The sequence below is a fragment of the Cyphellophora attinorum genome (assembly GCF_001299255.1).
Source record: "Cyphellophora attinorum strain CBS 131958 chromosome Unknown Contig18, whole genome shotgun sequence".
NCBI classification, from domain to species: domain Eukaryota; kingdom Fungi; phylum Ascomycota; class Eurotiomycetes; order Chaetothyriales; family Cyphellophoraceae; genus Cyphellophora; species Cyphellophora attinorum.
The window spans coordinates 143,179-171,167 of record NW_017253246.1 but is presented as its reverse complement, the minus strand read 5'-3'; the positions used below and the strand labels follow the sequence as shown (position 1 = coordinate 171,167).

The 27,989-nt window shown below is 53.7% G+C and overlaps 10 protein-coding genes across 10 annotated transcripts; 6 read left to right on the top strand and 4 right to left on the bottom strand.

Moving 5' to 3' along the window:
* Window positions 1–1,131: 1,131 nt before the first annotated feature.
* On the top strand, window positions 1,132–2,916 carry AB675_4152 (uncharacterized protein; the record flags this gene model as incomplete). Its single annotated transcript, XM_018144269.1, has 1 exon — window positions 1,132–2,916. The coding sequence occupies one exon, from the start codon at window positions 1,132–1,134 to the stop codon at window positions 2,914–2,916; it is 1,785 nt and encodes a 594-aa protein (XP_017998431.1).
* A 328-nt stretch (window positions 2,917–3,244) lies between these two features.
* Window positions 3,245–4,276, bottom strand: AB675_4151 (Transmembrane protein 19; the record flags this gene model as incomplete). Its single annotated transcript, XM_018144268.1, has 1 exon — window positions 3,245–4,276. The coding sequence occupies one exon, from the start codon at window positions 4,274–4,276 to the stop codon at window positions 3,245–3,247; it is 1,032 nt and encodes a 343-aa protein (XP_017998458.1).
* Window positions 4,277–4,712: 436 nt separating this feature from the next.
* Window positions 4,713–5,855, top strand: AB675_4150 (uncharacterized protein; the record flags this gene model as incomplete). Its single annotated transcript, XM_018144267.1, has 1 exon — window positions 4,713–5,855. One exon carries the CDS (start codon window positions 4,713–4,715, stop codon window positions 5,853–5,855), a length of 1,143 nt encoding a protein of 380 aa, XP_017998489.1.
* A 1,821-nt stretch (window positions 5,856–7,676) lies between these two features.
* AB675_4149 (uncharacterized protein) lies at window positions 7,677–8,621 on the top strand (the record flags this gene model as incomplete). Its single annotated transcript, XM_018144265.1, has 1 exon — window positions 7,677–8,621. The coding sequence occupies one exon, from the start codon at window positions 7,677–7,679 to the stop codon at window positions 8,619–8,621; it is 945 nt and encodes a 314-aa protein (XP_017998579.1).
* Window positions 8,622–8,924: 303 nt separating this feature from the next.
* Window positions 8,925–11,162, top strand: AB675_4148 (Choline dehydrogenase, mitochondrial; the record flags this gene model as incomplete). The annotated part of the gene is made up of 4 exons (XM_018144264.1): window positions 8,925–9,142; window positions 9,189–9,349; window positions 9,397–9,449; window positions 9,501–11,162. 4 exons carry the CDS (start codon window positions 8,925–8,927, stop codon window positions 11,160–11,162), a joined length of 2,094 nt encoding a protein of 697 aa, XP_017998438.1.
* Window positions 11,163–14,562: 3,400 nt separating this feature from the next.
* Window positions 14,563–16,838, top strand: AB675_4146 (Origin recognition complex subunit 1; the record flags this gene model as incomplete). The annotated part of the gene is made up of 2 exons (XM_018144263.1): window positions 14,563–15,381; window positions 15,426–16,838. 2 exons carry the CDS (start codon window positions 14,563–14,565, stop codon window positions 16,836–16,838), a joined length of 2,232 nt encoding a protein of 743 aa, XP_017998583.1.
* Window positions 16,839–16,969: 131 nt separating this feature from the next.
* Window positions 16,970–18,877, bottom strand: AB675_4145 (Baeyer-Villiger monooxygenase; the record flags this gene model as incomplete). The annotated part of the gene is made up of 6 exons (XM_018144262.1): window positions 16,970–17,431; window positions 17,512–17,671; window positions 17,727–17,904; window positions 17,956–18,213; window positions 18,263–18,627; window positions 18,744–18,877. 6 exons carry the CDS (start codon window positions 18,875–18,877, stop codon window positions 16,970–16,972), a joined length of 1,557 nt encoding a protein of 518 aa, XP_017998554.1.
* A 1,132-nt stretch (window positions 18,878–20,009) lies between these two features.
* On the top strand, window positions 20,010–21,591 carry AB675_4144 (Pisatin demethylase; the record flags this gene model as incomplete). Its single annotated transcript, XM_018144261.1, has 3 exons — window positions 20,010–20,702; window positions 20,828–21,349; window positions 21,397–21,591. 3 exons carry the CDS (start codon window positions 20,010–20,012, stop codon window positions 21,589–21,591), a joined length of 1,410 nt encoding a protein of 469 aa, XP_017998527.1.
* A 121-nt stretch (window positions 21,592–21,712) lies between these two features.
* Window positions 21,713–23,017, bottom strand: AB675_4143 (Pre-mRNA-splicing factor prp46; the record flags this gene model as incomplete). Its single annotated transcript, XM_018144260.1, has 1 exon — window positions 21,713–23,017. One exon carries the CDS (start codon window positions 23,015–23,017, stop codon window positions 21,713–21,715), a length of 1,305 nt encoding a protein of 434 aa, XP_017998636.1.
* A 607-nt stretch (window positions 23,018–23,624) lies between these two features.
* Window positions 23,625–26,365, bottom strand: AB675_4142 (uncharacterized protein; the record flags this gene model as incomplete). Its single annotated transcript, XM_018144259.1, has 2 exons — window positions 23,625–26,072; window positions 26,123–26,365. 2 exons carry the CDS (start codon window positions 26,363–26,365, stop codon window positions 23,625–23,627), a joined length of 2,691 nt encoding a protein of 896 aa, XP_017998441.1.
* Window positions 26,366–27,989: the final 1,624 nt, after the last annotated feature.

Genomic DNA, 27,989 nt, shown 5'->3' with positions numbered 1-27,989 from the left:
ATATTGAAATCGTTGTGGCACGCAGGCTCAACCGCGGTAGTGAGCATTCGAACGAGGCCGTCGAATGACGATCCGCGTCGTCTATACGTCGGTCTCTCCGTGCCTCGACCGACGGTAGGTTTGGTACGATAATGATCAGGGACATCGAGCCTGATTACCGTACTGTGGCCTGAACCCTTGGTGCATTGCAGCGACAGACACACACTGGCGCAGGATGCGATGAAACAGATCGAGGCCCAGGTTGTATACGTACCAGCCAATTGAACACGTACGTGCCTGAAGTCTTCGATACTGAGCACATCGACAGAAGCGATTGGATTGGGGCCAAGGACTTTGATGTTGCTCGGCAGTTCACTTCCTGGGGGCTGGCCGCGATAGCCGTTTTTCGTCGCCTGTATTCAATAATATTGCTGTCGTCAGAATATCGGGGCTCTCAGTGCTTGTCGTTGTTCCAGCAGTGTATTCACGAGTCGTTGAACGACGACAATGCCGATACTATCCCGCCGGATAGAGCATCCAGGAAACAAATCGCTTTCGCTAAAATCTTCATACCCCTGTCTAATCTGCTTGATAGCATGGTTGGCCCGGGCTTGGGTCAGGCACTATGCGAGTCCTTGATTCGTTCTCCAGGACAAATTGGAGGATTCGGATGCCCGTTTGGAGGGCTCCCCATGTCCCTGCTGGCCGATAGTGGCTCATCATCGCTGCAAATTATGCCTTGAGGAACCCGCTTCTGCTGGCTCTTCCAGGCTTCCAGCATGTGCTTGCCTAGACGAGCTGAAGTCTGAACGTCCTACCTGGCTGTCGGTGTCACTTTGTCTCTTCATTTCGAAGCCTACATCTCTCTGTGGTGCACTGGCTACCATCCTCTCGTTGAACTCAAGATTTCGGTGCCTGCGTTCTGTGTCACGTCGGCACGTCTTCGCCCTACATTCGCTAAATACAGACACTCGTTGTTAATCGGCGTCGACAGTACTCAATAATATTTCCCAGCGCGCACGAAGGTAGAGCTGTCCTCGGAAGCCGCCATAAAACGTATCCAACGAATCCAGAGTATACTCTCAGTGCGTCTGTCGCTCGTCTGGAGGTTATCATGTTGTTTGGTCAACCTTGACGACCGAATCAGTCGCGATGGCATTCACCTCGATGAAGCCATTCTTGATTATCACGCTGGCGCTTGCGACCCAGGTCTCTGCTCAGAATATGCCGTGGCGGTTAGCACGGAGGGCATCTGGCTACAACGACACCTCTTTCGGCAACGTGACGAGCCCGTTAGTCAGCACAACAACTACGCAATCACCTGAGGCTATCACGGCGACAACCCCAAGCACTCGGTCGACCTCCAGTACAGACTCTTCGAAAGCGCCTATCACTTCGACCAGCAGGACTGATACATCAACCATAGCGACTACGTTGCCGTCACCTGGTGATGGAGAATCTGCCAATGGGTCTTGCGCCGATATTGTCACATATCATGGCTCTGTATATCCCACCGTATACGTGACTCTTACGGAAACGTTCGGTGTGACCCTCACAGCGCCGAACGCATCGATGACAGAGACCGAGACACTCATCACGCCGCCACAAGCATGCAGTTCAACCATTGTTCCTATCGGCCCCGACGGATTCACCATAGAAGGAACCATGTTGACAACTATAACGGACGCTGCACGGAGCAGTGACTCGAGCACGTTTCCCACATTCTCCCCAGCACCATTTGCAAACGGCACCGATGCAAGCAATTCAGCGTCTGGCACCACCGTCAAGGCTCCTGCGCAAACGGACGACAATGGCATCTTGCCTGGCCAGCCTGGAAAGCCCCACCCCGGCGCTCAACCGGAAGGAGATGGTCCCTCCCACGCTGATGCTGACGGCAGTAGCACACGCGTCGTCCCCACGCCTGTTCAGTCGACAGCTTATTCGAATGTGCCGTATACCAGCACGGTCATTGTCACCAAGAAGACTCCTGTGCCCGTTCTACCTAATTCGGCAATCGAGTCACCGCCTGTATTCCAGGCTCCAGCTCCTGCGGAACCAACAGCAGATCCTCCGGGAAGTCCGGCATCGAACCCAAGCAGTCCTGAAAATCCAAATAGGCCTGCCGGCGGTCCCAACCCTCCCGAAGCTGAAACAACGCAGCTCCGACCAGGTCCGAACATCGTCCCTGTTCCTGTGCCGCAGACTTCGATCTCAAATGTGCCCATCGCTGTACGCCCATCCTCAATAATAATCGGTACCTCGGCCGTCCCCATTCCTGCTGCAGGATCACAAGCAGTTGTCACCCAAAGTGGTATCGAGTTCGTTGTTCGCGAGTCCGAGATTGCGGCACCAGAGACCACCGTCGGCTTCCAACCTCTTCGGCCGCAGCAGGCAAATGTCATAAGTGTCCCACCTACTCGCGTCACGGTAGCACCCGGTGTCGTGGTCGAAGTGGCAGGCTCCACAGCTGTTGTTGCTGGCACGACTTACCGAATCGATGACGATTTCTCGACAGTCCTGACGATCAGCGGACAGCGGATTTCGATTGGGCCGTCTGGTGTAGCCCTCCCGACCACCACAATCCTTCCAGCTATCGCTACCAGTGGAGCGGTGATCTCGAGCGTGGGTCAAGTCACGTTTACGGTTTCTGGCAGCGATGTGTACATAAGCGGGACCAGATATGGTATTGCGACAGACTCGCCTAGTGTCATAACAACGATCGGCGGAGAGCGCGTGAGCATAGGGCCTGATGGCATCGGCTTCGCTTCGACGACACTACATCCCGCGGCCACCGGTACCAGCAGTGACAGCATCGCTACCGGGACCGCCTCAAACGCCGTAGGCGCCGATTCAACTGGCAGCGCTTCGTCTGCCTGCCTCTCATTAGCTCCGCTGCTCTTGATCTGTGGAGCATTGATCGCGGCTCTCTTGGCTTGACGATGATCTTGCGTATCAATTCGCATACAACGTACACGACAAAATGAATTTTGCTTAGCGCGGCGTTGGGGAGTCGGGCTGGTGTGGTTTGCGCACAGCGAACGAAAAATTGGTAATTTGACGACCGAAGTAATGTGCTTGACCTTTTGGACAAGGAGCTAGACATATAGACCTGAGGCAGCAAGGCCCGATCCTCCGGAGGCACGGTTTCGACATTGGACACGTAGCCATTCGTAAGCTCAGCAATCTGAGCAGTAATGACAAGATTTTCAGCATCGTCTCGGCCCATATTGTCTTGTTGATTCCTATGTGCTGAGAGGTGTCTGTGTCACACCACAGCGCGCGCCATTTGTCCCAGCACTATGCCTCCAGTGGTCATGATCGCCGCCATCAAGATGTTGATCCCGTTGTTGTCCAAGACATCTTTGCCGCTGTTGATGAGCCTACTGTCGTGACCATTTGCTTCTGCCGACTTCGTTTCAGTGCCTGCACCCACCTTCCTTTGCCTTGCGGCGGTGTCATGCGATCCTGTGGCGTGATTGCCATCTGCAATGGCCACCGAACCAGATCTCGTCTTGACCTTCGCGCCACCGGCTCCCTCCACTATCTTCCCAGTCCGCCTATCGATGACACTCGCTTGCAGCCGAGCACCTAGCAGCGAGTCCAGCAGGGATCCAATAGTACCCCAAGCGCTCACGCATGCTACAAACAGCGCTCGACTATTGAAGCTCCACTCAGCACAAAACGGCAGAAGCATAACACTGGTCACGGCAATCGCCAGCGCGCCCAGGTGCCCGTACGCCACACCCGCGGGAGTAATGCCACCGTTCGTGCCTTTTGGCACCTTCCGTCGGAGGTCGGTGATCAGAAATGGCTTCGATCGTGACAGTATGCCGAGTTCAGACGAAAAGGTATCCGCCGCGACAGCCGCATAGTTTGCGACAACGCCCATGAGACAGATGTCCAGATACGGATTCTGGCTGTTGCTTGAACGCAATGCGAGGCATTCCTCTCCCAGCCCAATGGTTCGATCCTTACGCATCAGGAATTCTACCAAGCATAGAACACTTGCACACGCCGAATTGGCCAGAACTTGGACGTGTGTCCGAGCACCTTCGCCTCCGGAGCCGCCGGACGCGGACAGGGTGAGCTTGGCTTTCTCGGCGTGCTTGACCTTCGTGGCACTCGTGCCTATGATGAAGAATGTACCCAGTAACGTAAATGGCAAAGGGCTATGAGGCAGGGCGTGCACTGCCGCTGTGATGGCCGCTGCGAGTAGGCCAAGCGGTGTGAGGGACTTGCGACGATGTGCACGAGCGAGTATGGCAATGGTGACCGGCACCCATATGATGGCCTTCATCTTCGATTTGGTGAGCGATATGCGAGTCCTGGGCTATAGCAACTGTGGTAGTCCCTCTGGTGGTTTGTGACAATGCCTGAAACGCAGCCTTCAGCAGGTTCAGAGGCTAAACGGCCACAAGCGTCAGTCTGGCCGAGACCTTGCGATATAAACTCTGGTTTCTGGGCTCACTTCGCGTCTTTCCGGCAGATCAGCATCGCAATGGAGTGCCTTCGCTGACTGTATAAAGATTTCTTGATGTGTCACCTTCTAGGCAATCTGGGCGATTGAAGACGCTGGTGCCCGAACTTTAGCCGTGTCACGGTCGGCATGTGAACGTCTCTCAACTCACTCACTCGCCCGTGATCAAGCACCTATAGAACAGTAACAGGTTCGACATCGACGAGACGTTCATACGCCCACACGATGGCGGCGCCGCTGAGCTGTTACTACCACGATGTCGATCCTACCTAGATACATTCGGCCGAGCCTGCGCAACCACATCCTCCGCAGGCCGTGGCCTCATCTACCATACCGAGCCCTTCACCTCGCCCCTCCATTCCTGCTGGACGACTACACGCCCCGCTATCAACTTCTCTCCTCCAGCGAAGTTGCAGAGAAGCGTTCGCTTGCATACGACCACCTCCGGCGATGCAATCTGTGCCCGAGGTCGTGCAATGTGAACAGGTATGAAACCACTGGTCACTGTCTCATAGGGGCCTCCACCGTCAAGATCAGCACGATCGCCCCACACTTCGGCGAGGAGCCCTGCTTGCAAGGTCACCGCGGATCTGGGTCCGTGTTCTTCTCTGGCTGCAATCTGCGCTGTGTATTTTGTCAGAACCATGACATCGCGCATCAGAGGAATGGGTTTGACGTTACACCAGAAGTGCTGGCGGAGTGGATGATCAAATTGCAAGAGGTAGGCGGTGTGCACAATATCAATTTCGTCACGCCTGAGCACGTCGTGCCTCAAGTTGCGCTTGCGATCATGGCCGCAAGGGACCTTGGTTTGAAGGTCCCGGTCGTGTACAACACGAGCAGCTACGATTCGCTGGAGAGCCTGAAGCTGATGGATGGTCTGGTCGATATCTACCTGCCCGACTTCAAGGTTTGGAAAGAAGCTACAGGCACAAGACTGCTTAAGGCAACAGGTTACAGAGATGTGGCTAAGGACAGTATTTTGGAGATGTACAGGCAGGTGGGCGATTTATGCTTCACAGCAGATGGCATCGCGCAGAAGGGCGTTCTGGTCAGACATCTTGTCATGCCTGGTAAGGAGCAAGAAGGCGTGCAGATCGTGAATTGGCTCGCGGATTCGGTTGGCAAAGATGTGTTCGTGAACATCATGGAGCAGTATAGGCCTGATGCGCATGTTGGCAAGGAGTCGAGGGGAAAGAAGGATCATGGAAAGAGATATGACGATATCAACCGGTCTATCTCCGATGAAGAGCTTGGTATTGTGACGGCGGCGGCAAGAACTGCAGGTCTGTGGCGCTTTGCGAGGCGGCTCACCATGGAGGCTTCAATATTTGAGTGCTTGGTTGAGATGTGGCCTCAGGACGACCGCGCCCATCCTCGCGTTGTCATGAATGCCTGAAAAGATGATCTAAGGAGTACTCTGCGTCTGTTCCTGTGTCGTCTCCAATGTCTTGCTTTGTGCCTCTTCTAACGTCTGTAGGTCTTGCATCTTGCAGGGAACGTAGATATTGCTGTCTCTGTTCTTCGCGCCGGCGAGCTCGTGCAGTACCAGTCCAAAGTACATTTCCCATCTCCCTGCCCACAAATCGAAGGATCTCGAGCCGGTGTTCCCACATAATCCTCTGCTTCTCATCTTGCTCACCGCTGAGCAGTTCCTGGTCGTACGGCGAGTCTAGCTGATTGTATGGCGCGTCTAGCTCTCTACCTTATACCAGCAGAACAGCAGCAAAAGCGCCTGTAGAGTGTACAGCGCATCGTGAGCGGCCTTGTGACAGCCGTAGGTGCGAATCCCTAGGCGCCAACAGATTCGCGATAGGCTTTCGAGGCGATGGCTGTCACCAAAGACCCGCGAGCAAGCTGGGGCGATGTCGAAGCACGCGCGAATTGTTGTGAAGCCTGACAAGTTCATTCCGCATCCTGTAAGCATCAAGAGATCCTTGTAAAGTGTGTGACCGACAAGTACGATGTTGCGAGGTCGACCTCTCTTGTCCTCAATCACCAAGAATGGGCGCAAAATCTCGTCAAGCGGGGTGCTTCCAGCTTGTTGTGGACGGCCGTAGCAGTAGCGTATGGTTCGCTTCTTCCCGATCACGAATAGGTGATTAGAGACCGAAGGAGCAATGGATCGAGCATCCTCGACGTCAACATCTGCTAATTGGGCAGTGTCTAGGATACTCAAACCAAGCTGGGTGATCTGTGGCGGCTTGTCTATGTACTCGAGATCCAATGATACTATCACCGGATCTCGTACGGCTCTTAAGCAAGTGTGAGGGCTGAGGACCTCCTGAAGCAGAAGCAGATTTGAGGGTACGGTGCGAACCATGTCAACACGCAGCGAGAAGGAGATTGCGTTTCCAGTTCCAAAGATCGAGATGCGACTCGGCAAGTGTTTGGACGAGGTGCATACTGGCCTGCCTTGTACGTATGACATATCTGCAGGTACATCTGTCCTTCCAGCTACTAAGGTACTCGGGACCTACCGTGACCTCAGCGAACTTACCTGGAGCATGCACCATGCCGTCCCAGAGTACTGGGGCCAACCAAACATTCTGTATGCGCCTTGCACCAGCCGCAGTCACCTAGAGCATGTATCAGTGTGGGCGTTGCGGTTCCCGTTCGGTGTTGTCGCTGTTGTGTAACAAAGAAGGTGACTACGATGAGCTGACGTCCAGTAACCGGTTTCGAAACCTTGGAAATCGGCTTATGTAAGAGTCGATGGTCTTGCCTTCGAGTCCTCTTCATACGCCATCTAAGATACGCATGTCAACTGAGTTGATCAATATATTTTATCATCGGAAGTTCTAAATGACGTTCTAATCTGCTCGGTCGTCCGCTAGGACCCGGCGCACTGTGTGCAGGCTTCCTCGGGACTTTGATGAGAGATGATCTTGGAGGTCCATGTTATCAATGGATACTGAGAGGCTTCCCATGCAAGAAACGCAAGGAACAACCTCGAGACCATGTTCACGGGTACAGAAGACCAGGGTGTTCGTTTCACCGTGACATGCGAAGGCATCCAAGCGTGCCGCTTGCGACTGTGTACAGTCCATGCGCTTTTGTGCACGAGCCTTGCGGCGCGACTCCAGGACAATGCTGGTGAGTCTTTGTCCTCAATACTCGAGCAAGCAACAGCTTGCGGGAAGCTGTTGCTCGATCTGCAGTAGATTCATTCGCAAGCACCGCTCTCGGCTCCATGACCAGTACCAGCAGTGTCGGAGACATGGCGGCATTTTACTCGCAGCACATCCTACCTGAAGCGCTGACCACACAGTACTCCGTTCTCCATCAAGGAAGACTATACCTGGTCAATGCTCTCGCACAAGAAGAGAGCCAAGGCGAGAGCCTCACGCATACGCTCATGGCTCTCCAAGCACAGCTCCACCATAACGAAACCAGCGATCCGCCAGTGAACACCAGAAAGCTTCGCCAACAGGTCAAGACAGTCCGTCAGAAACTCGGTTCTTGTCAGAATCGCGAGCGTGCCCTGGCCGCCAACTTAGCCAGCGTTACTGCCCGAATGGAAGGCGTGAAGCGATACAACTGGCAGAACGCGCAGGCGCGATATGCAATCCAGCTCCAGCAGGCTCAGCAGCATGCGCAGAATGTGCTCATGATGTCGCCGTCACGTCCAGCTTTTGCGTTGAGAAGTCCCGCAAATGTCGATCTTGCTGCTGAGATGCAGTACTTGACCCTGGCGCCATCGAGCGGTCCCGTCTTTGGGAACCGAGCCTCGCTCGACCCCTACATTGGCAGCTTCAACCAACCGTTCGCGCCGATAGACTTAGCATATCCGGCCTACGGGGAGCCATTTCCCGCGCAGATACAAATGCCGTTGACTTATCCGTCGCTTTCGCAAGAATTGTCAGCCTGGTCCGGCTACGAGGACACACTGGTGAACACGACGAGCGACTCTTCGCCCGTGTCCGCTGTGAGCATGACATTGCCGAGCATCTCACCACTAATACAGGACTGGGGGTTGGCGAAACACAGTGAGCTCGGTCGTCAAAGGGCCTCCAGCATGCTCGAAACGGTTCATGAGTGCCCGCCGATCGTCAACACTGCCGTACGTAGGTTGAGTCTGCTGGATGGAAGCGCTGCTTTGAAGCTGGAGAGGGAAGCTGCGGATGAGCGATCGAAGGTCATGTTTTTCGACCAGTCTGGGTAGATGTTACCGCAACACTATCCTCGCCACCAACAGAGTGCCGCGTTCCAACGCAGGTGATTCGGTTTCACGGAAAGGGCTGTCTGACCGCGGTTGGTGCAGTCCGAGATACTGCGCCTGGTTGCTATGGAAATTTATTGCACCCACTTTCACGACTTCGGCACCTGAAGATTTAAGCACGCTTGACATTCGACCTCATCTCCAGCGTACAGAACTCCGGTGTGCTGCTGGCAATGTATCAACAGCGGATACAGTATTGATAGCAGTGTCTGGTACGCGCACTCGCTCTGTAAGAAGCTTGACAACATGTTGCTCCACGTTCTTCGCTGTTGGCTGGCGGTTGTTGCGATCTGCTCGGGACTTGTTACCGCTACGGTGTATGTTGTGGACGGTACAGACCAGTCGCTCTCCAACAAAACTTTTGACTATGTTATTGTTGGTTGTGGGCCAGCGGGTCTGGTAGTGGCCAACCGTCTCAGTGAAGATGTCAACTCAAGCGTCATCTGTTTGGAGGCAGGTCCTTTGTGAGTGTTTCACTCTACCGACCCGTGGCGTAGCTAATATCAGCAGTGACCAGAATGAGACAATGATCACAATTCCATACTACATCGGACTGCAGCCACCACTGTTCTACGAATGGGGCATGACAACAATCCCACAATATCAGCTCGATGGAAAACCTAGACCTGCTCCTTGCGGACGCGGCGTTGGAGGTGGCTCGCTTATCAACGGTATGCTTTGGAATAGAGGTTCTCAGCCGACTTCGATGCCTGGCAAGAACTCGGCAACGATGGTTGGGGATGGAATGACCTCCTACCATACTTCAGGAAGGTACGTTTCATGGACGCTTTGAATCGATTAGTCACTGACACACTTGGCTAGTCAGAGACATTCACTCCTCAGCGGTACGCTGGTCAGAGCCTTTCAGATGCCGACCAAATCGACTCCTTCAGTCCCAAATTTCATGGTTCCCAAGGACCAGTCCAGATCTCATACCCTAAATACCTCTGGCCGCAGTCGTGGGCATGGTTTGAAGCCCTGGAGGAACTAGGTGTGCCCAAGTGCAATGATCCGAATGACGGTTCGATGTCCGGCGGTTACTTCATTCCTCTCAACGTCCATCCGACACTTCAGACACGATCGGACGCCCGGCGGGTCTATTGGGATCCTGTTCATGACCGGTCGAATCTCGATATCGCTGTTCATGCTCAGATTACACGCGTACTATTCGAAACACCATACTTCGAGCCTACACGTACTGTCCGACATGGCTGGAGGACTCCACGGCAGTCTTCTACCAACGGCACTCTTCGCGCGACAGGCGTTGAGATAGTCTACAACTCTACCTCGCCCTTGCAGACCATCTACGCACGACGAGAGGTCATTGTGGCGGCCGGTGGCTTACATACGCCTCACATCCTCGAGCACTCGGGTGTCGGCTTAGCTAGCCACCTATCCTCAATCGGCATAAGTCCTGTCATCGATCTGCCGGGTGTTGGCAACAACCTGCAAGATCACGCCATGATACACCTGAACTATCACTACCAGAAACCCGGTCTTGAGTCTAGCCTGACGCTGCTCGCAAACGCGACCTTCAACGATGAGGCGCAGACTGAATACCTATCACACCGCACTGGACCGTGGACTGCAAAACCTTCGACCGCAGTAGCGTTTCCCTCGCTTCAGCACATCACCAACGCAAGCTACGTCGCCGATGTCATGTCTTTGGCAGCTCTGGATGGTGGCTCCTCCTCCTTACCTTTCCCACCTGAGCCCAACAACGCCACTATCGATCCTACCGTTCTCGCCGGCTATCAAGCCCAACTCACGCACCTTCTCCGCGCTCTGAACTCCTCTCTCGTCCCCTCACACGAGATTCTCAACGACAACGCAGGTGGGCTTGACCTAGGTCTCATGCGACCTCTGTCTCGCGGCACTTCACACGCCCCTTCCGCCTCACCCTTCGAGCACCCAGTCATCAACCCGAACTGGCTTGCCCACCCAGTCGATCGCATCATCATGCTACGTGCCATGGAGTTTAACGAACGCCTACTTTCCACGCCACAGCTATCCACTCTCGAGCCATCGTTTCTGCAAGTACCGCGAGGCGCAAGCGAGGCTGAACTTTCGGCTTTGCTGAACAGTGGCATTGGGACAGAATACCACTTCTCCGGTACGACGGCCATGCTCCCTCGGCATCTCGGTGGTGTTGTTGACCCCAATCTGGTTGTCTATGGCACGCAGAACCTGCGGGTGGTGGACAGCTCGATTTTCCCAATTATTCCTGGTGCGCACCTGCAGAGTGTGGTGTATGCGGTGGCGGAAAAGGCGGCAGACTTGATCAAGGGTGATGCCGTGCTGAGAGCGGGACTGCTGGAGGCCGCGCTGGATAACGAGATGCCGGAAGGTGATTTTGGGCGTGGCTGGGGCAGGAGCTTGGGCTACCCGTCAATGGTACGGGTCATGAGCATGGTGGGTGAGCATCGAGGCAGTCCTGGGGCTGGCCTTGCGGATTGTTCTGTTCTGGATACAGAATTGAGATGAAATTGATGACACAGAACTACTAGTGGAGCTGGGCCACAGAGTCCTCCTATGGCCTAGAGAAATGAAAGCTTTGCACATTCGGATTTGACGAAGTGAGAGGTCGACATATTAAATCTCATCAACACTACGTAATTCTTGTCATCCGGCTCAAGATGAAGCCACTTCACCTGCGCAAACTTACTGGCAGAGCTCCTCAGCAAACATATTTACGTCAACGGGCGCCAAAAAATTGATGTGCTCTCCATACAGGCTGTCAAGGCCGTCACTGTTGCAGATGGCCTGCGTAGCTTAACAGCAGCTGTCTTTGGCGAATGCTTTCGCAGTAGCTCGTCCTGTCTATGGTCTATCTATCTCTCGACCGTACCGCTTACCGCAGCAGAGCACTCCCTGCCAGAATACTACCCGTCTGGTCTTGTAGCCTCACAGGCTCGATGTTTGGCAGCCGCCTCTGACATCTTGTTGCGCCTGTCCACGTATCTCAAAGCTTTTCCGCAGTACCTGGTACAGGAATCCAGGCACGTCGGAGTCGATGCTTGAGCGTGAAGCCCTCGTCCGAGGAGTCGGGCGTCGATCGAATGTTATGCCTCAGAGCGATGTTCCCTGTGAGGCGGTCTCATCCGACAGTCATCCCATTAATGCCGTTCGTGACTCAGTTGACGCCCGTTGACTGCACCAAAGCCCTCTACCATTTCTCCCTCCTCGGCACCGAGCTCCAAGATTCCAATGGCTTTTTGCAGACACTTCTGTGCGTCGCTGATTTCTTGCACGAACTTCTTGAAACTCGGCAGGGGCTTCTGGATGTCAATCGAACGGTTCTCCGGAGGAAAGAATGTCTCCAGACTCTTCTTCCACGACACCTGATCGCCAGCCTCGAGGTTGCCGAATTCGCCTAGTAACGTATCCCACTCTGGATAGTAATAGTGAGCCAGCCACTCGCTCTCAGTAGGTGTCTTGCCACTCTGTATGCCCCTGAAGGTGTCTCTCCGAATGAGCTCGAAACGAGCATCCGGGCCCTTGAAGTTCCATCGTGCGATTGAGAGCTCACAGTGTTCTGTAAGACCGTCATAGCCTGGCGGAAATATGGCCCTTCGCAAGGATCGGCCTTTCACCCCGATCGGGTCGTGCTGGTACTGGATTCCACTCGCAAACTTGCGATGCTGGTCTTGAGGCTCGTGAAAGTCAGTCTTTTCAAGGAGAAGAACGTAGTTGGCACGAAGGTGCTCGAAGTCAAGGACGTTGAACTCAAGGACTTTCTTGTCGTCGGCAGAGCCACTGAATCGCAGCCATCGATTGGCTTCGTCCTCGAGCTCGTCCTCGAAACCCATGCGCATCTCACGCTCATATCGGAGTGTCGACTTCGAGTCGCCGTGAAAGTCGAATTGCAATCTAAATCGGTTCTCGAGGTTCGAGAACTCCGGCATGGCCGAAATGATGTCGACAAGGCCGCTAAGATTGCCATGGCTATGCAATCCGACCATATCGATCTTCACCAAGGGCTTCACCATCATCTCTGGGAAGTCGTCGAACACGTAATGCTTCTCTGAATCAGCAGGAGCCTCGTGGCGATGCTCCTCTGTAACAGGGGGAGCCTCATAACGACTGAACCCAAGCTCTGTGAGAGCGACACGCATCCGGACATGTTGAGCAGGTGCCTGAATTGTTTTGATGACGGCTTCCAATTCTCGCTTCATTTGGACATTGTTGGACAGCTCGCTGTTACTCTGAAGTCGTGACCAATTATCCAGCTCAGCCTCCGCCAAAGGATTGCCATATAGCGTGGGCATGTACAGCCGCTTGGCAGGATGGAGACGGAGAGAGACCCTGTCGCGATACATTGAGGCGTTGGGAAGCCGAATTCGATTGACGCGCGAAAACATGCCATGCTGAGCAGTCGTCTCTATCAGGTTCAATACTCTCCTGTGAGTCGAGTGAACGTGTCTTTCCTCGTTGCTGGAAATCTTGACGTAGCGAGGACTACGCTTGGGGCAGAACTCAATTCGACACTCCATCTTGGACTGAATGTCCCGAAGTACCGTGTCTTCGTATCTTGCTCTGAAGGCTTTCAAGTCGAGCTTTTCAGGCCACAGAAGAAGTACTTCGAATTGAAGGTCGCCTTGCTGGTTCAACTGGTACGTGGCTGCTTGCAGGGTCTCCTCTCTTAGCTTGCGCATCGCTCGGTCCTCGACTCGGCCGTCATATGCGGGTTCCTTGGTCCACTGATCACGGCTCGGTCTTTCTCCGCGCCTGCGAACATCGTGCACGAACGTGTCAAGCTCTTCTGCTGCACGTACCGCGTCTCCTTCAGATCCCCAGATCATGATCTCAACTGAAGCAGCCTCAGGGGTTCGAATGAATGTATTCGTTCGATGGCAGATTTCATCGAGCCGATTTCGTGCAATCTGCGCTGGAATTTGTCTTCTGTTGAAGTTCGGTATCGGAAGATTGGTGAGGAACTTCCCCCAAGGGACAGGAAGACTATACACTTCTTGGTGTGGTTTACCGTGCTCGAAGTCGCGTCGTGCATCATTATTAATGACAAGCTCTTGTATGGGCGGTGCGATCTTCGTCCTTCTGTCGCGAACACCGCCAGATCTTCCAGTTATTCCTGTTGCTTGTTGAATGCCTTGGCGGTATTTGGGATCCAGGCCGCGGCGCTGCGCTGTGTTCGGGTTTCGGGGACCACGAGGAGCGTTCAGACCATGCGATGGAACGGGGTTGTTGAGTGGCTCCTGACCTATTCTCGATACGAGTGATTCAGCAAATCCTCCCCTGGAATCTACTTCAGCCCAGTTGTGATCATTGTCCCAATCGTCATCCCGATCGCCTTCGTGGCTGCAGCAGGTAAGTTGGGAATGAGATTATTGGAACAGGCAGAACTTACTCCGACATTGTGGTTCAGGAGGCAGATTCTTGCATCGATGAGCGCAATTTTCACGGCAACTTGGACGTAGTGAGAGGAAAGGAAAGGTGGTCCGGGACTAATGCAAAGGAGCACAGGTAGATATAGGCCTCAAAGGCATCATGTAGACTGACTCAAATGTTCATTGAATTTAAGGTCAAGAACTTCAATGATGATCCACCCGCAGTGTCTGCCATGGAGCCCGCCCTGCCTACGAGTGAAGAGTCCGATGGACGATAGATCGACACGGGTAAGTGGTGCGACTGATTTTAATGCAATGAGATGATGACTTCCATGAGGCTTGTGAGTTCCGATCGATCGTTCTATGAGATTTAGCAAGGCAAACACCCGTGGACGCTAAACCCAATTCAGGACAAATTGATTAGCTGCCTCGTTTCTCCACGCGCGGCGCGACTTGACTTGACTTGACGCGTCAAAAAGGCACGAAGCCATCATCCGACATTCTCGCAAGGTACCGTGACCACGAAAGACCTTGACACAATGGCTAAGACAAAGGAATATTCGACCCGGGGAGCGCTAACAAGGGAAGACTCCGATGATGAGCTGGGCTACGAGGACCTCCCCTGGCACTGGGTCTACGATGGCGACAGTGAACCGGGATCTGATGCGGAAGTCTCGAGTGACGAAGACTCGACCCGGCGGAGAAAACGAAAGGCAAGCCATGCTCTGCGCGATCAGCGCATCGCTGGAGCACGCATGGGCAATTTCTCCGTCAGGATAGGAGAGACGGTACTCCTGAAATCACCCGAGCAAGGCAAAGATTGGGTCGGACTGATTTGCGGCTTCTCTGACACTGATGAAGACGGCGATGCAGAAATGTGTGCTCACATCCAGTGGTTTTGCTCGCCAGAGGAATTGGACTTTGGGAGGCGAGGTAGAGCGAAGCCGGATATTCTGCCGAACGAGCAATTCATCACAAGTGATTTCAACCTGAACTCCTTGTCAGCCATCAACGGCAAGGCGACAGTGTTGTCAAAGGATGCATACTTCGCGAGGTATCCTGAGGGCAAGCCAGGACGAGGGAAGCATGCCGCCATCGAACATGCAAAAACCATTTTCTGCCGAAGAGCTGTCAAACAGCGTACCATCGCATTCTCGGAGGAGTTTGTATGGGATCAGATCTACAGCAGCGAGCACGATCTGAGTCGCTTGGTCGACTGGATCCGGAACAATACGAGAGGCCATCAACGGCACGCGCCCAAAGCATACGACGACGACTATGACATGCAGCCAGAGACTAACGAGGTCGACCCAGAAACACCACGAAAGAAGCGCAAAACTACCAAGGCAGCTACTCACGTCCGAAGCATCAGCCCGCGTCCTATTCAACGCCAACCCACAAGCGCATTATGATCAAGAAGCCCCTCGAGATCACTCCACTCGGCACACGCATTCTTTCACCCTCAGCCTATATGTCCTCGCCCTATGCACACGCCCGCACCACCTTGCATGTATCCGCTGTCCCAGACTCGCTTCCCTGTCGATTACACGAATTCTCTACGGTCTACTCGCATCTCCACAGCGCCATCATAGACGGCAGTGGCGCTTGCATCTACATCTCAGGCACGCCTGGGACCGGCAAGACCGCGACCGTCCGAGAGGTTGTCGCGTCCCTCACGCAAGCCGTATATGCAGACGAGCTCGATGATTTCAATTTCGTTGAAATCAACGGCATGAAAGTCACCGAGCCGCATCAGTCCTATTCCCTCCTCTGGGAAGCGCTCAAGGGCGACCGCGTCTCGCCTGCGCACGCCCTGTCACTGCTAGAACACGAATTCTCGCATCCTTCACCACGCCGAATCCCTTGCGTCGTGCTGATGGACGAACTCGATCAGCTTGTGACGCGCAACCAATCCGTCATGTATAATTTCTTCAACTGGCCAGCGCTAAGACACTCCCGACTTATCGTTCTGGCTGTTGCGAACACGATGGATCTGCCCGAGCGGACATTATCGAACAAGATCTCTTCGCGCCTGGGCCTCACCCGGATCACTTTTCCTGGTTACACACATAAACAACTAATGGAGATTATCACCTCGCGCCTCGCCGGCGTGCCCGGCGACATCGTGAACAGAGACGCCATACAGTTTGCGTCGCAGAAAGTGGCTGCAGTATCAGGTGACGCGAGACGAGCACTGGACATATGCCGACGGGCAGTCGAGCTCGCAGAAGAAGAGAAGGCTGCAGCGGAGACAGCACAAACCGGTCTGACGACAAGCACGCCAAGCAAGACCAATCGTGGCAAACGCATGGCTCAGCTCGCCACAGGCACGGAAACGGAGAAGGAGAACCAAGATCCTTCTCCAGACACGGATCCATCCACAAAGTCAGATCTTGGCAGAGTCACAATCCGCACCATCAAGACTGCCATCAACGAGGCGACCTCATCACCTATCGCTCAGGCACTGCGGTGTCTGCCACTCGCCTCCAAAGTGCTGCTCGCAGCTGTACTAGCCCGCATCCGCCGGACCGGAGTTGCAGAAAGCGCGCTCGGAGACATACTCATTGAAGCGAAGCGCATCGCACGTGTTGCCGAGGACGAGGCCATCAACGTGTTGATGGGCTGGCGGGACGTGGTGCCGCAAACAGACGGTGGCGGAGGGTGGGACTTAGGAAAGAGAATGGATGCGCAGCGCGTGCTAGGAATGGATGCGGCAGTGGCAGGACTCGTCGAGGCCGGCGTCTCGCCGTTGAAGGGGGCATTGGAGGCATGGGTATCGGCAAGAAATCAGGTGGCGAGCGAGCAGCCAAGGTGAGGCTGCGAATCGCGGAGGAGGAGATCAGGTCGGCCTTGGCACGGGACGAGGAGAGCAACGGTATGGGGTTTCAAGGATGATGGCGCGAGTCCTCAGATACCTAGTTTCCAACTGCATGATCGCATGCTCGCTCAGAGCGGAACATAGCCAGCATAAGCGCTCTGCCTCTCCTTCTCCAATTCGTCTCTAAAGCCTTTCAAGCCGCCAAAATAGAACATAACCGCATTCTTCTTGCCGGGCACATTCGCCCCAAAGATCCACGAATCAGTCTTCTTGAAAAGGCTGTTGTCAGACAATTCCTTGCAGAGTTGCGTCCATCGCTGTTCGGCCTCAGGCTTCGCTTCGACAACGACACTCTCCGGATCGGATGAGTCTTTTCGGTGGGCTTCGGCGCGTTTGATGAGCTCCGTGATCCATTCGACGTGTGTTTCGAGCGTAGGAGGAATGTTTGTGAAGGGACCGTTCGGGCCTGTGATCATGAAGAGGTTGGGGAAGTCTGGGACGCTGACGCCCAAGTAGGTTGTTGGCCCGATCTCGGACCAGTGCTCCTTCAGTGATTCGCCGTGGCGGCCCTTGATCGCAACTCGAGTGTACTGTTTAACGAAGTAAGTATGGTGGCACGTCAAAGCCGTACGAATGCAGGCAAGGAAGGACAAATGGAAGGGTTACTCACGTTACCATCGACAGCATCGAATCCTGTGGCAAAGATGATCACGTCGAGTTCGTGATCAGTACCGTCAGATGTACGAATGCCTTTTTCCGTAAATTCGGTGATCTTGGTCTGCTTGAGGTCGACGATGTCGACGTTGGGGCGATTAAATTGCTCGTAGTAGCTGAACAAATTAGCATGAGGGTCCATACAGCACGAGGCCCATATCCCCTACGTACCCAGCGTCACAAAGCGGCCGACGAGCGTAGAAGTCGGTCGGGCAAAGCTTCTCCGCCTTCTTGGGATCTTTCACAGTCTGCCGAATCTTTTTTCGGATGAACTCGCATGCAGCCTCGTTGGATTCCTCGTTGGTCGTGAGATCATTGAAAGTCCAAAACATGAATCTGAAACCATTTCCTGAAGCCAGTCAATATCTTGTTGAGGCAATTTCGTGCAAACGATGCTCACCCTTTTGCCAGGCTTCCTCAAACTTAGCTTCCCTCTCCTCTTCGGTGACTGAGGAGGCGGGAACGGTCGATTCTTCGAACCCAAATGCGACAGCTGAGTTCTTTACCTGATGCCATATAGCGTCATAGTTCTGATTGATCTTCTCCCTGTACTCTTTGGAGACCGGCCCGTCTCCAGACGGAACGGAATATTGAGGCGTCCTCTGGAAGCAAAGCAACGACTTGACTTCCTTCGCAATTGCTGTGATTACCTGGACACCTGAACAGCATTAGCATCGATAGTCAAGTGCAATGCATGATGATTCCACCTGTGCTGCCATTTCCAATGACTCCTACCCTCTTGTTCTTAAAGTCGTGCTGCTGAGGCCAATTACCAGTATGGTACAATTCGCCTTTGAAGAGATCAATGCCAGGATATGCCGGATAGTTCTGCTTTGACAGAAGTCCAAGCGCTGTGACCATGTACCGAGACTGGATTTCTTTGCCGCCGGACGTCTGTATGCGCCATCTGTGAATAGAGTCGTCCCACTTGGCATCTACGAGCTCGGTCCTGAACTTGATATGTTTCCTCATGTCGTATCGGTCTGCGACATGGTTGAGATACGCAAGGACCTCGGGTTGCTTTACGTAGTGATCTTTCCAATGATACTGCAAAAGGTCCTCTTTGTCCCAACTATACCTGTATATATATGACTAGTTGGCGATATGTTATCATCTCATACCATCACTGTTCATCAGATTCCACTTGCCTCGGTATCACTCATAGCGCCTGGGTAGCGGTTCCAGTACCAAGTGCCTCCAACATCGCCGGCTGCGTCAATGACAATGACATTCAAGCCCGCCTCACGAAGGCGATAGAGCTGATAGAGTCCTCCAAAACCAGCCCCAACTACGAGGGCATCGCATGTCTCGCTCTCAGGCATATTGACGTTGCTTGTTGGCACTGAGCTCGATCTTGGATGTGGTGTTGCGGTCGAGGGATCCTAGATTGTCAATCATCCACAGGGATCAAGATGAACCTCATTCGAACACACGTGAACGCCTAGTTCACTATAGCACCCGAGGAAGCACTCCATGATGTTATGCTTCCCCGCAGTACGCTTGAAGGCACGTGGTTAGCTCAGAATAGAGTTCATCGAAAGAGGCGACGATTCCGCACGCGGGGATGTGAACCCTCGAGGAAACCTGAAACCAACAATGATCTCGGGCGTAGGGGAAATGATCTGCCAAGAGGTGTCCTTAGAAAGTCCAGATCTCGACACGACTCCCTATCCTTCAAGCCACAGACTTGGTCAGCTATCTGCGATGTTGGGAGAAGGTCCTGCAGTACGCATCACGGCGGCTTGTCATGCAAAAAGTCTCCTGCTGTGGTCGTGTTGATTCCTAGGAGGCTATTCATGCACCGGTGCAGTACACGAGTGCACATAGACGCGGTGGTGAAAAGCACAGCATCCTGCGTATTGTCTCAGATATCAACCAAGCCTTGCATGCATCATCAGACGTGTGCAAGACTCGACACTGACACCGCAGTGCTTGCAGCTTCGTTAGACCCACCTATCCAGGGGTGGGAAAATGAATACTTCCAGCGATGGAGCTGCCAAAACATGCCTCGAGCAACTCCAGTCGATGGACCAAGTCTTGAGATCAAGCCATATTGCTCTGGGACTTCCATTATTTGATGCTCTTATGGCACTCGAATTACCCCAGCTCGGCAGAACACAAAGGACCAGCGCTTCTGGGAAAAAGACCTGGCGTGGTTCCTTCCACATGGCCCCACTGCCCCACCCCTGCTACTGAAAATGTGGCAGGACCGTGCGCGCACACGTAGCCTCACCACCCGACGCCCTAAGCAGCGCAGCGAGGACATGCCAATCAACAGGGTGGCCGCAACGGTAAGTGGAGGGTGGGCTAATTCATGGGGTAAGATTAGTTGCGGAGGATACTTGCAATGCTGTGCAGCAATAAGAGCGACTTCCCATTCCAGGGCATCTTCAATTCACCCAGTCTTTATACATTGCTGGCTCGTTACCTGCCGTTGGGCTTGATCATTCCAGCATGGCTCCAAAACCCGCAGAGGACGCACCCGTCACTCAGGCTGCCATCGTTGGCGTTCTGGCTTTCATAACTGCGCATCCATACCTCATCCTTCTTTCTTTACTGGTCTTCAGACCACTGTTCAAACGATATGCTTCACCGTTGCGACAGTATCCTGGCCCATTCATCGCTTCTTGCACTCGTCTGTGGAAGGTCTGGAGTACGTGGACAGGCAAAACGGAGCAGCACCACATCGCGCTCCATAAGAGATATGGCCCAGTCGTTCGAATTGCGCCCAATGAACTGTCCTTCGCCAATCCACATGCAGCACTCGCGATCTTTCAAGTCGGCAAAGGCTTTCACAAGACGGACTTTTATGGCGTGTTCCCGCCTCCTGAGAACCCGGACATCTTTACCGAAACCCGTGAATCCGTTCACGGTGTAAAGAAGCGTTACGCCGCCACACCATATTCGATGGCCACCATGCAGCAGTCAACCAGCCGTATCGAAGAGACCGAACGCTTGTTGATTCGCAAGATGGATGACTTTGCAGACGGCTTCCAAGTTTGCGACCTTGGCGACTGGCTGCACTGGTTTGCCTTTGATGTGCTCGGCGAGGTTGCATTCTCGAAGAAATTTGGCTTTCTCGAGGCCGGCAAAGATGTTGATGGAGCCATAAAAACGATCGATGACTCGCAATGGTACAATGGCATCGTGGGACAAGTTCCTTTTCTTGACCATCTCTTTCGCCGCAACCCTCTTTGGAACTACATTCCCTTCCTGGCGACGAAGAACGCCTTGTAACAAAAACCGCACTTGGCCAGCTCGCAAAACGACAGGATCCTGAGAACAAGGAGACCTACAAGGACCTCCTCAACAGCTTGATCGAAGCACAAACCCAGAATCCTGATAAGCTTGGCGAGGGCGACGTTTTTGCTATTGCGCATGGCGCGATTTTTGCTGGATCCGACTCGACTGCATCCACAATGCAGTCTTTCTGCTGGAATGTGCTCAACAATCCCGACGTCTACAGGACGTTGATGGACGAGATCCTGGCGGCAGATATGTCCGAAATGGTCCAGTACAACGAGGCGCAGAACCTGCCATACTTTCAGGCGTGCTTAAAGGAAGCGATGCGCCTACAGCCAGCCGTGGGGTTGAACATTACTCGTAAAGTACCTGCTCAGGGGGCGGAGATACATGGCACGAAGCTGCCCGGTGGTGTAAATGTCGCCGTCAATGGATGGGTGCTGCATCGTGACCAAGAAGTGTTTGGTGTGGATGCCGAAATTTATAATCCTAGCAGGTGGCTCGTGGAGGATAAGGAGAAGCTGAGGAATATGGACCGCTGCATGTTCCAGGTAAGCCTCTGTACATCGCAACTTTTCGTCCGCTAACGCACCTGCAGTTCGGCGGTGGTTCCCATGTCTGTATCGGTAGACATCTCGCACTGCTGGAGATGAACAAGGTATTGCCGCAGTTGCTCCGGAGATACGAGCTCAGGCTCGTCAACCCAGGCAAGGTACTGGGACACCACTCAAGTTTCTTCGTGGTGCAGTGGGGCTTGAAGGTCTATCTGAGCAAGCGGAAGGGCCAGGATTGAGCGAGATTGCTCTCCCGCCAGAGATGTTGGTTTTTCAGAGGTTATATGAAGACTGCCCTCCTAGTCGACACAGAAAACTCTTCTCGCGTCGGCTGAGGCTGTGCTCGCTGGGTTTTGAAGCTCAATACTTTGTGCGACCCATAGTTGGGCGCCAATCCAAAGGATGACTCTCCTGAGTGGCGTTGTCGTCTGGTTTCCAGACCTTGATCGTCTTGTCCGCTTCTCCCACGATGAGTCTTGAACCGGTCTTGTCAAATGTGCTGCACATGATTCCAGCTTCTGCGTCTAGCGAGCCTGGCTGCGCCACACTCTCCGTCTTCTGGAAGCAATGGCCAGTCTTCCAATCCCAGAAGTGCACACTTCCGTTGTCGCCGCCGCTGAACATCACGTTGTCGTTGTTGACGGAGATGGTATTGATGATGCTGTTGTGACCCTCAAAATTCTGCATGAACTCGCCCTTGGGACAACGCCACTGCTTGATGCTGCCTGCGGACGCAGATGCGAAGGTAAATTCCTTCTCGTGGACAGCAAGTGCGCGTACGCCCTTCTTGTGGTGTGTAAGCACTCCCATCGACTTGCCAGCTGCGAGGTCCCACATTCGAACAGTGCTATCCAGTGATGAAGTGATCACTTGAGGATCCGCTTCCTGGCATTTTACATCTGTCACGGTTTGCTTGTGCCCTGAGAGGACATGTATGTTGGAACGAGTCCTCATATCCCACACTCGCGCTACGCCGTCTCTGCCGCCGGTGACAAGAAGATCGAGCCTCGGATGTAGTGCAAGGGTATATACACCAGATAGATGGCCGTGGTAGTGCCGGATGACTTTGTTGGTTTCCAGATCCCAGCATTTCACCATCTTGTCTTCGCCGCAAGAGAAAAGATATGGATGTCGTGGTGAAACTGCAAGACCCCGTACTGATGAGATGTGGCCGGTCAGTGTTAGACGTAGATTTCCGGTTGCTAAATCCCAGATCTTGATCGTCCTGTCGCCTGCGCCGGATGCGAACCACTGATTATCTGGCTCGACTGCGAGTGCCCTGACCCAGCCGATGTGTCCTGATATTACGCGTGCCAACTTCCAAGGAGGGTGCCACTCAGGCCTTTGCTGTATCATGTTCGGCCTTCTGATTAATGATGTCGACGACGCTCCTTGTGTACCGTTGGCTGTGCCATCTTTTCGTTGCGATATGACGAGCGCATTCGAGGTGCCGTTTGTCTGCTTCGGTTTCGACGTCTTAGTTCTTTTCGTAGGGTTTGCGGCTGCTTCGAGTGATTTTGGTAATTGAGCGACGTTCGAGTACTCAGCCTTCCGCTTGTACGATGTGATGAGGTTTGCGAGGCCGGCATCTGCGTTGGCGTCGCCGTACTCTGCCCCAAAGAGCAGTCGCGTGGCAGCGGCGTTCGCCTCGGCTGCGGCAGTCATGACTCTGCTAGTGAACACTTGCGCGTCGTGACCGTCCGAATGTGATCGTGAACCGCAGTGGATGTCTAGCCAGCAACCGGAGCACTCGACTTTCTGAACTTTTGGGATTTGGGGTAATTTTAGAGTTCTTGCAGGCCACCGTAGCCGTTCGCTGCGTCGTTCGCTGCCTGCCTACTTAAATACAACCACGAAGTAGACCAGAGGAATGCGGATGAGAAAGCGGCTGAACTCGCAATGAAATCATATTATCTGACACTCTCTGCTTCGCCTCGCGCTTCCTGGTATTTCCAAACAAACTGTGTGCATGCCATGTGCTCGTAACTCCAGACTACCAAGCTGTGTAGACTGGACTGCTCTTAAACTCTGTGCGCCCCTCAATACTGATATGGTCCTTCTCAAGGCCTCCTCCGATCTGGTCTGTTGTGGCATCTGAGGATAGACTTGCACCCAAATTTCTGAAGCGACATACGCGAACAGATCAGCAGAATCCGACCGATCCAAACTCCTCAAGCACAAATCCGATGCTTTGCTGTGCGACATCTTCTCTCCGCGTCCGTCATCCGCTTCCGATACAGTCAATGATGCAGACGTCATCTCTCTTGTACATTCAAGAACTTTCAACAACACGACTCAACACTCTTGGTCCTCGACTTGGGCTCGACTGCGCAGGGTATACTTTCTTCTCGGCACTGCCAGATGCCATGCCATCTCCGTGCTCACTGCCACCATGCACGCGCTCAACCTCCTCGTCGCCAGCGATCTTTGTACGCTGACCCGATGTACCCTGATTCAGAGACTCTCTCGCCGTATAATTCGTTGGAGCAGTGCTGGCCATGCTCAAGGCAGTACTGCTACGCTGATGTACGAGATCCGGCGTCGGCGGTATCGACGACTGGGAATCCGCTTCGCTGCCAGGCGTGATGTGGCCACCAGAGGTATTGTTGCGGCTGCGGTCAGCACTTGCGTCGGATGGCGACAGATTTTGCGCTGTTGTGCTGTTGGTGGTCGAGGTTGAATCCTCACGGTGATGGCCACGATGAGCGTGCAGGGAAGAATCCTCGAGATCAACGCCCTCGGACTCGATGTCAGCAGCAGCGCTGGCAAGCTGCAAGCCCTCGACAGCGGCCGCGCACTGCTCGCTAATGTTGCGGATGATGTCTGCAATGGCATCTGTCTTCTCCCGTAGGTGACGATCAGCAACATCAGTCATGGAGAGGGTACTGTAACGCTTGCTACGGCGAGATGGTGTTGTGAGCAGCTGAGACTCCATATGTGAAGTGACGTCTTGGCCATCGATTGAGGCAGAGGCGGCACGCGAGTCTGGCACGCCTTCCTCGGCAACATCCTCCATGTCGTCCTCGTCAATGTCTTCGTAGCCCTCGCGCACATAGTCTTGTAGCTCGTTGGATGTGCCGATCGAGCGCACAATGTGCTCCATATGATGTGACTGGCCTGTGATCAAGCTTCGCAGATGAAGGACCACACGCTGAGCTTCGTCGCGCTGGCGCTGAAGGCCAGCGTTGGTATGTTGGAGAGCACCAATTTCCTTGCGATTGCGCGAGCGCTCCTTCTCCAGGTCTTCTGCGATACCTTGCTGCAGAACCAACGCCTCGAGCGCGTTGTCACGCTGGCGCTCTGTGCCAGAGAGTCGAAGGGTGAGGCGAGCGCTGTCGTCTTTCTGCTGATCGATGAGACCTGTGAGGCGGCGTTGCTCGCGCTTGTGCTGCTCGATCTTGACGCGAAGCTCAGACAATTCCTTGTTGAGGGACTCGACGAAGTTTTGGAATTTCTGAAATTGCAACTTCCAGGTTTCGACCTCGCCTTCGAGATACTGGTTGCGCTTGGAGACCTTCTGTAGTTCAGTGTCCATGCGGCCCTTGAGATTGATGAAGTCCTGCCATGCTTCAAGCGCGTCACGTGAGTACTGGTTGCGTTCGCGCACAATCTCATTCATGTGGCGCATTGAGATCTTGGTCATCAGTGGCTTCTTCGTGGCACCGCCAAAGACAGCTTTGATGCCGGTATTGCGGCCCAGCTTCTCGCAGACATGATCCATCACTGCCATCATAGAGTCCTGGTTCCACCACGATGGGTCTTGGACGGATTCAACTTCGCCACGCAGCACGATGATCTGGCCAGCGGGAATGAGCTTACCACCGCCATAGGCCGATTTGAGATGCTGCGGGACGCCAGTGATCTCGACATCGTGGTTTAGAGCCTGCGTCAGGCGATTAATCATCTTTTGGCGTTGTTTGTGCGTGAGTATGTTTGGTGGGTGATCGGTAATGACCAAATTGCGATCGAGGTCGACCAAGAGAGCATCTTTGGGTGGTTGGAACAGCGATCGACACTCAGTGGTGATACCCAGGATATACGGGCCGGGCTCCTGCACCATCTCCGATACGTTGCGTGCATGAACCACAGGAACATACAGACCACTCCATTCGTACACACGAACACAAAAGCGGATGGTCTCGGCAGCAATGGTCAGCATTGCAGGGTGGTGACTAGTAAGAATGATGCGCCTTGTTGGCGACACAGCTGCTTCGATGACACCGACGATGTTGGGCATGGTCAGACAGCTGAACAACGGCCACATGGCGAAGTTCTGAAAGCCTGTTGGTGACGACGGGAACTGGTAGCAGAGCGCATAGTCCTTCATGTCAATCCGAACCAGATCGTTCAGTCTTGGTGCTGGGAAACTCAGAATACGAGAGACCTCCTCAGCATGGAATAGGTTTGTCGCTTTGTTCCAGTGGATCCACATTCCACGAAGATAGTCTCCGAGAAGGTTGTAGAGAGGGTATCGGGACAAGAAAGACAGACAATAGGGTATCCAATACGTGACTTCCTCGCCCCCATCTCTGAAGTCTGGCTCAGTCTTTCTGCGCAACTCGCGGATGGTTTCGGCGCGCTTTTCGTCGGCGCGTGACCAGACGCGAAGGGCGATGCCATACAGGGTGTGCTGTGAGTCTTGCTGAAGGACGAATGCATGGTGTACACAGTGAGGCTGGCTTCGACCAGTGCAGATTTCTACGTCGTGGGGAAAGCAAGCCTAAGATCGATTAGCACAACGCCCACGTTGCATAAGAGCTGGCGCCTTACTCTCATAGCACCATGAAGCGCTCTAGCGATCTCGTTATCAGACTCCAGGCGCGGGCTGCTACCCAGGATTTCCGGTAACCAAAATTGGCCTACAGCACCTTTCATGTGCTGGATCTTGCCATGTGCCGGTGGAGGAGCCTTGACCCATTGTGAGGGTTCGCGACCAACGCCGCATACCATGTAGGCATGGGTGAGAGTCTTAGGTGTTGGGCGATTGTTAGACTTTGCCAGCGTGGAAGGCATCGGTTGTGTAATACGAGAATGTAGCGATGACGTCCTGCTTGGAACTATAGCATTATCGACAGTTTGCTCCCTGGTCGCTGGTCGATTGGTGTCGCGAGTACCTGGCCTGGCGACCGAGGTCATTGAAGTGTGTCCTCTGAGTGATTGACCCATGGCGGTGTAGTGAAGACCGGATAGTAATTCACTGCAAGTGGTCCTAAGGCTCAGAGTCTGAGCGTCAGGTCCTTGGAGAAGACCTGCTCACTCTTTGCTGCTGATCGATACACGCGATAAATGTGATGCGAATGAAATACACAAGTGGCTACTCATGAGTGAGAGCTCACAGGTTAGTAGAGACGAGGAAGCTTGCAGTGACTCGCTTCCGTTGATAGAGAGGAAGATTTCAGGTCAGAGAGGGGTGGAAGCGAAGCAGAAGATGAACAGGATTCTAGTAGAATAAGGCAAAGCTCCAGGGAGAGAAGCAGGGGCTAGACAGACCATACTTGAAATGGGAGCCATTTAGCAGGGGAGCAGAGCGACCGACGCCCGATAGTGTGAGTTCGGGAGTGATTTGGAGCGTCGATGAACCGGGATAGATTAGTGGAGGGTGGAGAACCCATGGAACAACTGCGACAGTGCGACGACATCTGCCAGACAGGGACCGGGATGCGCAGAGCACGGTACTCAATCGGGTTATTTCGCATGGAAATAAGCAGCAGCTAGATAGGCCATAGACCGTCGCCGGTGCCTCTGGGCCACGGTATGGGCTGATTTTAGCTATGATGGTCCCTGAGATTGAGTTAGGACACCTAACTCAAACGAGACAAGGTCCTTGAGCAGACTCTGAAAACAATTTGCGACAGAGCACATCTCAGCTAATCCCAGCGATCCGTGTAACGGCCAACGTGGTAGAGGGCCCATATTGATCGATCTTTTGACGTGAGTTGATCTCTGTCGAAACCCAATCCGAGAAGCTCAAGAGTCAATGGTTTCGATGGCTGACAGTGGCAACACTTTTTGCGCGAAGCTGGCTCGGTGAAGCTCGGACAAGATCATGTTCTCATATGATGAGTCCGAGGAGAAAATTGTAGCTTGACCTCCAACGACACTGTAGCGGCACTATGGTGCTAAGCGAGAGTGCTGCAACGGAGACGAAACTGTGAGCATCGTGATCCAGACCAGGACCTGTGCGGAAGTGGCACTGCTGAAGCGGAAAGACCATGTGGGTGGGCACTTCTATCGTACTTCCTTCAGGGGTAGGAAGCTCCTCCTTTGCACCTCTGTGCCGAAAGCTTCGTGAACGCTTTCACTCGATGACATGATCGACTTAGCGAAAAGAACAGAGTGTACTGCGACTTTGCCTATCTAGCTATGCACGCTGCACAATACCTACAATGATGTCGAACCCGCACATAGCACCTGAACGTGGATTTCAGATAAAAGATCCCTGCTTCGAAAGAATCTTGGCAGGAACCAGGAGCTTACTTAGTGCAGTGCTTTTGGATCGGCTGCGGAGTGCATCGACTTTGGAAGAAGTCTGGTCCTAACTCTAGCAAGACCATGGAGCTCGTATACGAAGATGCATGTCGCTGCAATGGTTGAGTACCTTATGGGCTATCGATTGTGACAGAGAGCCAGCAAATGT